General features: G+C 40.9%; 1 protein-coding gene across 1 annotated transcript in view; it reads right to left on the minus strand.

Annotated features, from left to right (window-relative positions):
- Window positions 1-1237: 1237 nt before the first annotated feature.
- spon1b (spondin 1b) overlaps window positions 1238-14224 on the minus strand; it is a 121211-nt gene continuing 108224 nt past the window's right edge. The window contains exons 12-16 of the mRNA XM_082538584.1: window positions 11507-11677; window positions 9669-9836; window positions 9365-9523; window positions 4490-4687; window positions 1238-3768 (exon numbers count right to left, since the gene is read on the minus strand). Of these exons, the coding sequence (XP_082394710.1) occupies window positions 3614-3768; window positions 4490-4687; window positions 9365-9523; window positions 9669-9836; window positions 11507-11677 (851 nt within the window). The 3' untranslated portion in view covers window positions 1238-3613. The remainder of the gene's footprint in view (window positions 3769-4489; window positions 4688-9364; window positions 9524-9668; window positions 9837-11506; window positions 11678-14224) is intronic.

Consider the following 14224-nt stretch of genomic DNA (forward strand, 5'->3'; position numbering starts at 1 on the left):
GAGGATCCATTTATGCACCTTTATCTTGAGGTCCCACCACAGCACAAGTCCAGAGTTGCTGCTGTACTTAGGATCGTTGTCCTTTCGCATCACACAGTTTCAGCCATGGCTGATGGACCTCGCATCTGACTCCAGATTACATTATGATCACTGAAAGGTGAAGTGAGTAACACTGGTCATCTGTTCATCTGGTAGTCAGAACAGTTAGTCCGGCGGATATGTTAGGGAGCAAGTGAAATGTGGGAAAAATGGACACAATTCAGTGATTTAAGCAAGTTTGACAAGGACCAAACTGTGATGACCAGGCACCAGGACTCCGGGCAGTGTTTTGCTGGGAAACACTGGGTCCTGCCATCCATGTGGATGTTACTTTGGCACATACCACCACGTATAATCAAAGGATTTTTGCGCACCATGTACATCCTTTCATGGAGAAGGTATTCGTTGATGGCTGTGGCCTCTTTCAGCATTATAATGCGCCTTGCCACAAAGCAAAAGTGTATCAGGAGGAGGAGAACTACAAGTTTGAGGTGTTGACAACATCTTCTCCAGGCCAGTCAGTCCAATTGAGCATCTATGGGATGTGCTGGAAAAAACAAGTCAGATTCATAATGGCCCCAGAATTTCCACAACTTTGTTGGAAATATCTTGGTGCCAGATACCACAGCACACCTTCAGGGGTCTAAAGAAGTCCAGGGCTCCACAGGCTGGAAATGTTTTGGCAGCAAAAGAGGAATTAGCACAATATTAGGCAGATGGTCATAATGTTATGCCTCATGGATGCAATAACTACTTTTATTATTGCTATTTATTTATATAACTTTTAACATTATTTAACATTAAACAGCAGTATGATAACTAATATCCACTTACCAGTAGTATTGTTAAAATATGTCATTTTCTTATCATGAATTAAAAGAATAATAAATTGGTGTTTTGCAATGTTTCACTACTGATCAGCAAGTTTGTTCTCATCCTTAAGGCATTTAAATACAGCAAATATAGTTTAAGTTAGATCAATTTTGTAGTATTGTAGTCATCACTTAGCACTTTATACAAGACCTAATATTAGTTATCAAGGAACTATTTATTAGCGGTGGTTATTATAAAGTTGTATGTGTTTCTTTTTTTATTTGAAGGACAATATTGCATCTTCACTTGTCACCTTGCTGTCATTGTTGGTTCTTACACAACATGCTGAAGGAAGAGCTTCATTAGTGCAATGACACCATGACTCTCACATTTACCATTTTTTTTATTGTAAAGGTGGTTTCTTACAAAAGAGTCACACGGTACAGACATAAAGAAACAAAAGAAAGAGCCCTGTAAATAAAAGAAAGTGACTTCAGAGAAAACATCTACAGAAAACACACCTTTGTGTTGACATTCTTATAAAAAAAATGCAACAAAATCTGCTAAGTAATGCAAAAAAATAAAAATAAAAAATCCCCAAAAGATTTTACAGATCGATTTTATCTTCACAAAGCGCAGTAAAAACAATACATTGGAAAAATGTGTTGTAACCAAGGTCCCAGTAACAGTCTGCTGTACATTGATCTATCCTACAGGTTTGAATACTGTAGAAACTTCTATATCCTCTACAGTACATATGCCTTTTACAGCCAGCAGATGTGTAAGATGTCTAAGACACTTCTAAGGCTCCGTCTGAACAAAGCAGATACAGTCATTTCGCTAGTGTTTTACGACCACAACTACAGCTGATAAAGCGTGATGTCCAAATAAAACATAATCACCTCTGAACATGCTAAAATAAACTCTTCTGACAGAATGAGAGCTATCGCAGGCTTGATGCTACATCAGCTGAAATGACAGATAAACAGCAGTACAGTATATAAAGACTCATTTTAACAGTATAAAACATCTCCACTGAAATGGTCTGTTCATAAGGAAAGTGGTTTTTAGTAATTACATAGCAGTGTCATTTATATGCGTTGGTTAGATAGTGAATGTACGTATATCCTCAGATTTTTAGAGACTTCTGTGTTACCATCTATGTCTTGCAAAAAAAAAGAAGAAGAAGATTTTCACAGTTAGTTTGCAGTCAATTATTCAATCCGTGGGATTTTTTTCTCACTAGAACCGAAGCTCATTTTTAAAGCAGTGGGTAATACATCCTAAAAATGTTTCTGTTTCCATTATCTGACGTTAAGTTTATTTCATACAACAATAACACTGGAGTAGCACATTAACATTTTGAGAAACAGGCTTCTTTTACACTGATCCAATTGTGTTGGATGTATAAACTCATCCTCTGATGTTTGTGAGAACCAACTTAGTTTGTTTAGCCTGAAGTCTGAAAGCAAGGGGAAGACTTATCCTGGCTCTGCAATGCAATTGCTGTTTCACTGTCACCCTTACAGTGACTGCACATGTCCAAAAAATAGCCCTTCACAGAGCCCAGTGGAAACTGGTGTGCACTAAACATTTTACATAATGAGTGATGTGTCATTGAACTAGACACACTAGAAGATGGATTTTGTGCTTTTTGAACAGAGCCACTCAGTGCGTTTTCTCATTGTCTTTTATGTAGTTTTCATTTTCCCTCAGCCAACCAGGTAGAAGTTGCATCCTTTTACCACACAAACTAAGAGTAATAATTAAACATGGCATTACTCCAGACAGATCACAACTTCACACTCGGTCACAATCCCGGCTGATTCCCTTCTACACATTCATCCATCCAGCTTCTCCACTGTCACTACAAGCTGCTTTGCAACTGCCTTCCACCCTGCTCCTCCTGTTACCATGTGTCTGACCTTATAGTACAGATGTACTTAATATTCTTTTGAGTATAATAGCTCTCACTGAACTAATATTTTTCCTGTGCAAGAAATCTTAATATTACAGTAGCACTGGATGAAACACTAAATCAAAGTAAAGTAGTATCACAGAATTAATGGCATTTAATGGTCAGATTAAAGTTGTCTGGTAGTGTTATAGGAGGCATCTTAATAGGGACAAAGCAGGTTAACATATTTCCAATACAGAGCGTGTAATCCACTTAGCTAATGCTAATTTTAAATTCTCCCCAGTAGAGCCTTTACATAAACAGTACATTAAAAGTATCCAGCTTTCATTAAAATGCTCAGCTCCTGATTTTTAGTAGCTAAATCAATGTTTTGTAGGTGCTGCAGAGGACAGGGAGATATTGGTGAAAATACACAGAAAATACTTTCCTACTAGGAGTAAACAAAACCCAACTAAAAAGTTAAAGTTTGTTGCAAAATATGTATTAGGTTACTTTAGCGTCAGGTTTCTTTCTTCTTCTTTTTTTTTTGCAGGACACAGGCTTTCTCTCTAATACTTCCACTATGCTCTAAAAGGAAAATAAATCAACCCAGCTAACTAAATGTCCACAAAATCGTCACTAAAACAGCATGTCATTATGTCTTATTCTTCTTATTCCTTCCCTTTCTTAAATCCTTACTTAAATCCTCCGATTTTTCCAATAATAACCCATAATAATCCTGTACGTCTCCTCCCAGCTACATAAAAAAAATCAATCTCTGTCACCACTGTTTTTAATGAATTCTGATTTTCATGTTTAATCCACTGCACACCTCCCTGCCTCTCTGTAGCTTAGCAGTGCCCCCTAGCATTCCCGAGCGTTACAGGCACGGATCTCCTTCCTGTCCTTACAGCCTTTGGACTTTGTTCTTTTCTTTGCCACCCTGAAACGCTCCTGGATCCCTCCCCCGCACGGTTTGGTGCACTCTGTCCAGCTAGACCACGGCTGCATCCTGCAACCTGATGGAATAAAACAGACTCTTAGTTAATAGAAAAAATTACAAGGAAAAGCAAAATATCCCGAAATTGCATGAACTTAAACATTTGTTCATTATTTCTCTTATACAGAGGCTTCGATCTCAGAAGGAGAGACCAATCCCTTCGGTTGCGTCAGGAAGGGCATCTCGTGTTTTTTAAGAGCAAAAAGAATGATCGGCCAAATCAAAACATGTGGAGCTATCTACTTTAACAGTCTCTTGTGAATAAGGGAGCAGCTGAAAGTAGCTTCACTGAACATCTCTGCTCTGTGTATTCTCATGCTTGTCTGCACTCTTGCTCGACCCTTTGCATCGACTATCTTCTGTTGTGGACATGGATGCTAAAGACTTAATATCTGTGCGTCACATTTGTTAATGTGGTATATTTACATATTCTATATTTCTATCAGGAAACAACTTTAGTTAAAACAGGTCACAAAATCAAACTCAGGCGATGTCATCGCGAGCCAATGTAACCTCATGGATCTGTTGATACGGTTACTCACGTCTAACTAGCTAGGTCCCACATGGAGCCATGTCACCAAAAACAAACAGCTGCAGATGGACATATCAGGGTTTGTCTAGTATCTCAGTCCTGACTTAAATTGCTTTGCTGGAATAAAACAACTAACCATCTAAAACATCGGCTCGTTAAAATGTCTAAATGCTACATGAAGCAGTTTCAACAGACTACCACGACCAACCTGGCACCTCTTCCTCCTTAATCGGTTTTCGCCGACACTTCCGGAGCTTGCACTTCTTCCTCTGGATGGTCTCAGGACAATAGCTGCCTCCAAACTGTGGCTCCACTTTGATCATACGGGTCCGAATGGTGTGTCCTTTACCACAGGTCTTGTTGCACTCTGACCACTCTGTCCACTCTGAGACCATGCAGTCGACAGCTAGATAGATGGAAGGAAAAAAGGAAGAGAAGAGGAAAAGGTAAACATGGAGGGAAAGACAGGAATAAAGGCACAAAATTTAAAAAGAGCTACTCCAGGATTGGTGAGCTCACTTGACCTTATTATCTTCTCCCTGGCGTTTACTTAGTGTGCTTTTGTCTTGACTTTGTCGGTTCATTGTTACATAGCCCTTAAATATTATTATTATACCATTTTTCTATTTCTATATCCATTTCTTTCTTGGTTTTTGCTTGGATCCTGATTCAGTGCTGTCACCAGCATGACACCATGAGTGCTGATGAACATTTACAGTTACAGCCCAGAACAAAGAGTCTGGAAAAAAGAGAGTGTTGCACACCATGCTAACTGCGGACTATAACGGACTATAAACGACCAGCTTCTTCAATGATGAATGCAGATGCTTCACTGGCTGATGAGCTGAACATGTTTTATGCTCGCTTCGACGCCGCAGCAATTAAAACAACAAACGGCTGCGCGTGCTCGGAGTGCACCAGTGAAGAAAATGCATTCGTCATCACAGAGCATGCCGTGAGGAACACCTTCAGGAGGGTGAACACCAGGAAGGCAGCAGGACCAGATGCAATCCCTGGCCGGGTCCTTAGAGCCTGCGCTGACCAGTTAGCACCGGTGTTCACGGAGCTCTTCAACCTCTCCCTGGCCCAAGCTGTGGTTCCCACGTGCTTCAAACAGTCCATTATTGTTCCTGTTCCAAAGAAACAACAGCCCGCTTGCCACAATGACTACCGTCCAGTAGCACTGACTTCAGTTGTAATGAAGTGTTTTGAAAGACTGATGAGAGATCACATCACTTCTTCACTTCCTGCCACCATCGACTCACTTCAGTTTGCTTACCGGACTAATCGTTCCACAGACGATGCCATATCTCACCTGCTCCACACATCCCTGAGTCACCTGGACACTGGCAGAGGGAGTTATGTTAGGATGCTGTTCGTGGACTACAGTTCAGCATTCAACACAATAATTCCCTCTAAGCTTTTCACCAAGTTGACGGATCTAGGACTCAGCTCATCACTGTGTCAGTGGATCCTCAACTTCCTCACAGACAGACCCCAATCAGTGAGGGTGGGAAAACAAGTCTCCCCCTCCATCTCACTCAGCACTGGAGTGCCTCAGGGCTGTGTTTTAAGCCCCCTGCTGTACTCACTGTACACTTATGACTGTGTAGCCACATCCGACACCACCTCCATTGTCAAGTTTGCTGACGACACTGCTGTTGTGGGCCTGATCTCCGACAACATCGAGACGGCCTACCTGGAGGAGATTAGGAACCTGGAGACCTGGTGCCAGGAGAATAACCTCTTCCTAAACATCAGCAAGACTAAGGAGCTGATCGTGGACTTCACTACAAAGCAGGCGAGGAATTACAAACCCCTCATCATCAGTGGCACGCCAGTGGAGAGAGTGGACAGTTTCCGATACCTGGGTGTCCACATCACTCAGGACCTGTCATGGTCCTGTCACATCAACACCCTGGTTAAGAAAGCCCGTCAGCGTCTCTTCTTCCTCAGAAGACTTAGAGACTTCCATCTGCCACTGAAGGTGCTCAAGAACTTCTACTCCTGCACCATCGAGAGCGTCCTGACGTCAAACATCTGCACCTGGTTTGGGAACAGCACCAAGCAGGACAGACGAGATCTGCAAAGAGTGGTGCGCTCAGCCGAACGCATCATTCAATCAGAGCTCCCTGACCTGCTGTCCATCTACACCAAGCGATGCAAGTCCAAAGCTAGGAAGATTATGATGGACCTCTCCCATCCCAACAATGGACTCTTCTCACTGTTGAGGTCTGGGAAGCGCTTCCGCTCCCTTAAGGCCAAAACAGAGAGAATGAGGAGGAGCTTCTTCCCCCAGGCTATTCGGGCCCTGAACCAGGTGTAGGACTGGACTCTCCCACACACGTCACCACACGCACCACCACACATTTCCTATAATCCTATAATTCCTATAATTTATAATCTTTATAATCTCTTCTGCTATTTGCACATTCTTTACTGTAAATTCCTAAGTTAATTTGTAAATTTTTGTAGTAAATTGTAAATATTGTAAAACTTTTCTTCTGTCATTTAATGGTCGGGCATTGTACAGCTACAAGCATTTCACCCCCATGTCATACTGTGTATGGTTGTGTGTGTGTGACAAATAAAATTTGAATTTGAGTTTGAAATTTGATAACTAAGGCTACGTTCACACTGCAGGCGAAAGCGCATCAAATCCGATTTGTTTGACCCTATGCGACCCATATCCGATCATGGTATGACAGTGTGAACGGCGCAAATCCGATATTTTCAAATCCGATCTGGGTCACTTTCGTATGTGGTACTGAATTCGATACATATCCGATGTTTTAGAAAGCGAATGCTGTTTGAACGGTCATGTCGCATTAAATCCGTCTTTTACGTCACAAGACAGACGCCAATTATCAGCACCGGAGAAGCGCCCGAGAAGACATCGCGAACGCTTCCTGGCCATCCCGTGTAGATGTCAGTGAAACTGTTGGGAAGACAACGTTGGAGAAACGTGATAACTTTATTTGTACTGTATAATCTGCAGATTCTGACAGAAATCTGCAACTATCCTTTGAAGCACCGCTCCTCTAAAACAGCAATAAGGATCATTATTAGGTTATTTACATTATTATGTAAATAACAAAATAACTTAAAGCAAAAATTGGGAAACGTAAAGTCGGAAGTCTTTATATTAACGGCCATCAGTCAAACAATACTGTTTGCTCTGGGTCTAAACAGAGCGCGTTGTGTGTGAAGTCTTCTTTTGCGCATGCGGGCCGCTTTGAGGGTTCACACTAGAGCGCGTTTTCTGTCGCATTTTATTTGTAGTGTGAACGAGCAGACAAAAAAATCGGATTTGATCAAAAAATCGGAATTGAGCATTAAGACCTGCAATGTGAACGTAGCCTAAGACTTAACTTTTGTGTCTGTCTGGATGTACATGCAACTAGTGTATTCACATTAAACAGATCAACTCCTAATGAGCACGGCAGCTGCTCACTTTTATACCAAAATTATAAAGTTAATGCAGATAAAAGATTTCTAAAAGCCAGCAGTGCATGCTATATCGTGATTGGAAATGACCAATCCAATATGGTGTTCAGTCATGTTTTTGTCACACTATAGTGCTACTAGTCACATGTGGCATGTGGTCAATTTAGGTGAATGGGCTGAATTCATTTCATGCAAAGTTGCTACATCTTCAACACGACAAAACGGTTTGTGACTAATTTATCATACCAAAAATTTTTGCTGTGCTCAAAGGCAAGTGATTACTATTGTCAATTCTCTGCCAGTCCCCTGCTCTGCAAGTTTCAGCTCTTAAGCAATGACATATGACTCCACATAGTCCCCAAGTCTGAGAAAAAGTGATGGGGGCATGTTAAATAATTACTGAAATACACTGTAGGCAAGGAGAATAAATCTTACTCTTTGGCTATGAAGATGGGAATGACTCTGTGCTGTGTGTGATTTATGTCTAGTAAGTGTGGCAGCGCCACTGTTTTAGTCCTGGAGGAAATCACTGACACCCTGATTAACTAGCCCCTTCTATAGTCAAACAAGAAAAGAAAAGAAAAAAAACGTTTTAACACCTTTCTTAGTAATATCATTAAAGCCTGACCAAAATGTGACTTTTGAGGTTGATACCTCAGGGGGTAGGTTTTGTTTGAGCATTAGGAGGGGCACAGATGAAGTCCAGGGTCCTATCTGAGGAAATATGGAGGATGAGACTCTTATTTCCTGCATTCTTAGGGATCTTTGTAGAAAGGACACCATTATTACATATCAGCTGAAGTTGTAGTTGAAATGAAAACACAAAAAAATCAGGAATCAGTTCACAGTTTATCATATTGGGATCTCTTTTGCCTTAACTCCTTCTGGCATAGATTCGGTGAGCTCATCAGAACATCCAGTCTTCTATTGTCCACTTTTGGTGAGTCTGTGCAAAATAGCCTCAGTTTGTTAATATTAGCTGACAGGAGTGGCATTCGATGTGGTCTTTTGTAGCCTATTTGCTTTAAAGTTCAATGTGCTGCGAGTTTAGAGATGCTCTTCTGCATCCCATGGTTGTAACAAGTGGCTATTTTGAATTACTGTTGCCTTCCTATCAGCTTAAAGCATTCTCGCCTTTCTCTTCTGACCTCTGGCATCAACAAGGCATTTTCTCACAGAGAAATGCTGCTCATCGGATATTTGGATCTCTTTTTCCCACTATTATTTGCAAACCGTAGAGATAGTTACGTGGGAAAAACCTGGTAGATCAGCAGTTTCTGAAATATAAAGTCACTTAAAGCAATGTTAGTCACCGTTTTAATGGTCAGTTTGAATTTCAGCAGGTTATCTTGACCACCTCCAAATTTCCAAATGCATTGAGCTGATGTGATCAGATATTAGCATTAATAGGTAACTAGTTACTATATTAATATACTCTGGCTTTCTGTATTACTTTCAAATATTTAGTCTCCACTTTTCTCATGTAATCCTGTTCAGTTAATGCAAACAGGGATCGTTTAATCTTCAGCGCTCTTTTGTGTTTGACTGGTTTTAGATGTGAGAGTGTGAGCTGTACCCGGTATCTACCTAAGAAGAAGAAGAAGAAGAACAACAACAACAACAAAAGAGCACTTACGACACTCAGGAAGCATGCACTTCTCTGTCTGCTCCAGCTCTTCAGTGCACTCTGCAGGATCAGACTTCAGCATCCTCTGCCGTGTTCGGATCCCCCGTCCACATGTGACACTACACTCACTCCACTCCGACCAAGGCGACAGCATGCAGGGGATGGTATCTGGTTTAAGTGATACACACACGTAATTATAGTATTTGCTCATTCGTTACAGTCAGCTAAAATAAAATGCAAATGAAGTGCTAATATACCAACAAATGCTCATGCAAAAAAACAACATATGACAAAACAGCAACTGTTGACTCACGGCATTCTGGCATCATGCATTTCTCCACTTCAGCTACCTCGGTCTTACACATGGATCCATCTATAGGGGGCATCTTTACCATACGCTCCCTTCTTCTCATGCCTATCCCGCAGGTGACGCTGCAGGGATCCCACTCCCCCCACTCAGTCACCACGCAGCTGCTGGGTGCTGTTGGAAGGACAGAATACAAAAACCATCTCCATCCATCAGTTTCAGCTCAAAATTGAACATTTACGGCAAAAATGTATCGTTAGTTCACTTTCAGTTAATATATGTTAGTATTTTAAGCACAGTGGAATAACTACTGTGCAAATTTGACCGACCGATCAATAATAGAGGACAAGTAGGAGAAAAAACACTCTTTTTGCCTTTAAAAAAACCTAAAAAAAAAGCCATCACTGTGATGTAAATACGATGGTTTCTACTCTGTATTTTTATAAAGAGCTTATAGATCTGCCTCTCCTTCAGTTTCCACTTAATTCTGACCATTAATAAGAAAAACTCCTTGCTCCTTTAATATGCAAATGTACTCAAGAGATAAAACAGGCTACTCTCCAAATTTACAAATACAGAGCACATGTTTTATACAAGACAGATAACCTTCCCCATCATTCACTTAGTGAATACCAGGAACAAAGCTAGAAGTCTGACGACCTTGAATAGCCATATCTGCTCAGCGTGTCTCTCATGAATTCAATAAAAACATCACAAACAAAGATGATCACAAATAGTGCAATATCGACTCCTATCAAACTACAAAGAAGCAACAGACACTACGGCAATGAAGCCACTGGCATGGACAGTGTAACAAGACTCAGGCACAAAAGGCATCCATGTGGGTCAGTTAGCTCATAACCTCTGTTGCTATTACTGTTTATCAAGTTACACACTCTTCAGCCACACTACAGGGGGAATTATAAAAAGCTTCCTCTGTCTGTTGATCTCAGAGATCTGAGCCAGTCAGACTCCTCCTAGACTACAAAACACATCATTTTTACTTTTTACTACTTCTAAAACCTGTTTTTATGTAAAAATGTAAGTGACTTTACTTATGTTATTACATTTGTAACCCAAAGTGAGAGTTGGAGAACATTTCTTGGTGTGTAAAGTAGGTGTAATGCAACCACTGACATCCCCCAGGTGATCTGGAGGTGTTGGTGAGGAGAGGGAGTCTGGCATCTCTGCTTAGAACGCTGCCCCATGACCTAGTCCTGGATTTGCAGTAGATAATGGATGGATAGATGGACAGATGGATGTTTGCAGAAAGTGCACTGCATTAAGAGAAGTCCAGTCCCCCCACTCTGTTTCAAAATGGATATCAGAAATGGCTGCCTGAATGCCCTCAGAGAAAAATCACATATATCCTACCCAACAGATACGATCTGGCAACCTTATATCGGCTCTATAGGAACAACTTCCTTATCAGCTACACACATTTTCTGGCACCAGTGCATGTTAATGCTAACATCCAGATAAAATTGCTGAAGTAACTTCGCTGCTACTTTCATGTTTTTATTAGGAGCATAAATACATGTGTTCTAAACTATGTTACGGCCATGAAATACACCTTATTCACCAATTAAATGTGCATTATTTATTTCATTTATGTCATTATTTTTTCACTTTGTTCTTTTATGCTTCTTTGACAACGTTTTTTCTTTTTTTGGTTGGACTATTTTGCATATTAAACACGGTGAAATTAGATGCTCTAATTTAAAGACGACAGGCTACATTAAACTCTGTGCGAAAAAGAAATGTAGCAGCTGGCTCAAATTAAAGGCATTGTTAATTTGGTTGGTTGGGTCAATCTGTTCATACGGGAGAAAAAACAGACTCACAGCATTCATCGTTGACAACACACTTCTCTGTCTCCTCAGTGTTGAGCTGGCAGAGCGAGCCGTCCTCGGGATACTGTTTGACATATCGCTCTCGAGACCTCATCCCCATCCCGCAGGACACGCTGCAGGCCGACCAGCTGATCCACTCTGACATCATGCACGTCGAGGGCTCTGTCCAGCAGGAAGAGAAAGCAGACGACCACCAACTTGTTTTTCTTACTGAGTAAACACCAGCATTTGTAATTGAGCAAAATTCAGTGTTGTAATTTGTGCGCAGTGTATGCAGTATAAAAGTAACACTCTGGAAGTCTGTTTCCACAAGACGTCATAAAACATACACTGTCGCCAAAATACTTTTCCTTGTGAACATTCCTTGTTTCAAAAGAGACATGGAGAGGTTAAAGGTCAGATTTTTGGAAATCAGTTTTTTAAATTTTAAAGAGAGTCCTTATTTAAATCTGCTGACTTACAAGTGGCAGCCATGAAAACAAAAAGCCACCATGCTGTCCTGTGCCTGTATGACAGTGAGGTAGCTGATATCAGCCGCTGCAAAGCACAGCTGGTTACTGGAATGAGATCAACGGAGCCTAAAAGCTAAATTATCTGTATATTAACACTAAAACAATAACAAGCAGCTCACCTTACCCACCTTTGGGGAAATGGAAAAACCTATTGATTGAAAACTTACAAACATACATGGAAATACTGTATATAAGGCAAAACCAGAGTTTGTATAATTCTAATAAGTTTAGTCAGTATCTGATATGAGTGCCTTTATTCTTTGTCACAGCCTGAATTCTCTTAGACAAGCTTTTGTGTAATTTCTTTTTAAGTTCAGGAATAGCTCTCCTAAATTTTACACAAATCACTGCATTTCATTTTTTCAGAAGATGCTTTTGAAATGTCAGCTTCTTTAGATGTTTTACATTTTATCCTAGAAGATTTAAACCATTGCGGAAAAAAGACTCAAAAATTCCCAACATTTGCATGCAAAGAAAAGTAATTTCAATAGGAAACGTGTTTTATTGTCCCACCTGTGCCTTCTGCAGAAGCAGCCTTTCTGCTGCTAAAACCCAGTATTGGAATGGGACCTTCAGATCTTCAGTCTAGCACTCTCCCAAGTGAGCTATTTCAGCTTCACTATCTCAGTCAAGAGGTCCTCATCAAAAAGAATCCATACAGGAGCACTTGAGTCACAGGATTCTCTCTCTACACACCAAACCAGAATCCCCCCACAGCTGCTTAGGTTTCAGACTGTTCAGTCATCTCAGAGTTGAAAGTGTCACTTTTAAAAAAGCCCTTCCTCGGACACTGCCTTAACTCTCTTTTAATAAGGCGAGTTGCCTGAGGGACAGTCTTATTCACAGCAGGGGCCTTCAGGGAGTGGAAGTCAATATGTATGACCTCGCTGTGTATCAGCTGAAAAGTGAACTGCAGCTTCTCGAACTTAACAAGGTTCCACTCTGGTATATTTTATCACTATTAGCCAGAATGGTGCTTCGGGATCTCCCTGTTCTTCACTTACAGAGAGACGCTGTATGAGCCATCTTGTTCCAACACCTCTTCTGAGAATAGCGACTAAGACAGTGAATCAAAAGTGACAAAAGGGAGTCAGATACAAAGAGATCGTTTTGTAAGAATTTTTTTAAAAGAAGGAGCGAATGAACTTCAAGCAACTTAGCATGGGTTTTTCTTTTTTTCTTCTTTTTGGAAATGTATAAGCCTCCTACCAAACTGAGAATAGTGTTACTTATCAGAGGTGGCCTAATAAAGCAGAGCGAAGTGAATCATTAATAAAAGATACAGGTATTTGAAGCTTGGATGAGGCCTCTAGAGAGCCAAAATATTTCCCAGGAATATTAATCACCCTTGGAGGCGGCCTCTATCCAGCCCCAGCATGAACCCTGCAATTATCCATCTCCCACTGCACACTAACGGAGCGCTAAATGAAAACAAAGGAGAGGCGCTCAGGAACAAAAAGCTATCCATGTTGCTGGCTGGTAATCAATAAGAGGAATAGTGAGGGGTGGAAGTGTGTGCATGTGTGTGTTAGAGGCTTGTTGAGCCTTGAACAGCTGGAGCTTCACTAGTTTGAGGCCTTGTAGACATCCTGGGAGCAAAAGAAGAAGAGCGAGGAGGTGGGTGGGGAGCAGACAGGCGCTGACTTTACTGCCTCCCAGTATTTGTTCCAAACAGACAACTTCACCGAAAAACGGGTAAAAGCAAACTTCCGAAGTTTTCTGCTCGTTTGTGTGCTTGCTGTCATTTTTTTTAAGCAAAGGTCCATCAACTCTGACTGAAATCAGACGAAAAAGTTTCTCATTTGGCAAGAAGAAAGAGAAACTGAGAGTAGGAGGAAAGAAATGTGGAAAAAGTTGAAAGTAATTTGATAACCTAGATTAGCGTGAACTGCCAGCTTAGTAAATATGTTTGTGTGTGTGGGCCCTCACTTTGTGTCAGACTGATAATTGGCTTCCCGCACATACACAATCCTCCACTTGCTCTTATTAGCTTTAACATAAGATTGAAAGCACGGTGCTTTGATTTCTTTTAGAGATAAACACAATCAAATCCTGATTTAAGTATCCTGGATGCAGCAGGCCATCCGGCACCAAGACCTGATCCACATAATCTTTTATGTTTGAGTGAAGTAATTAGGGTATCCAATTACCAGTGTTTACTCTGTGTGATTAGGGATTTCCTGTATTTTGTCACATA

The sequence above is a fragment of the Aulonocara stuartgranti genome, assembly GCF_965226115.1.
Source record: "Aulonocara stuartgranti genome assembly, chromosome: 7".
Lineage (NCBI taxonomy): Eukaryota > Metazoa > Chordata > Actinopteri > Cichliformes > Cichlidae > Aulonocara > Aulonocara stuartgranti.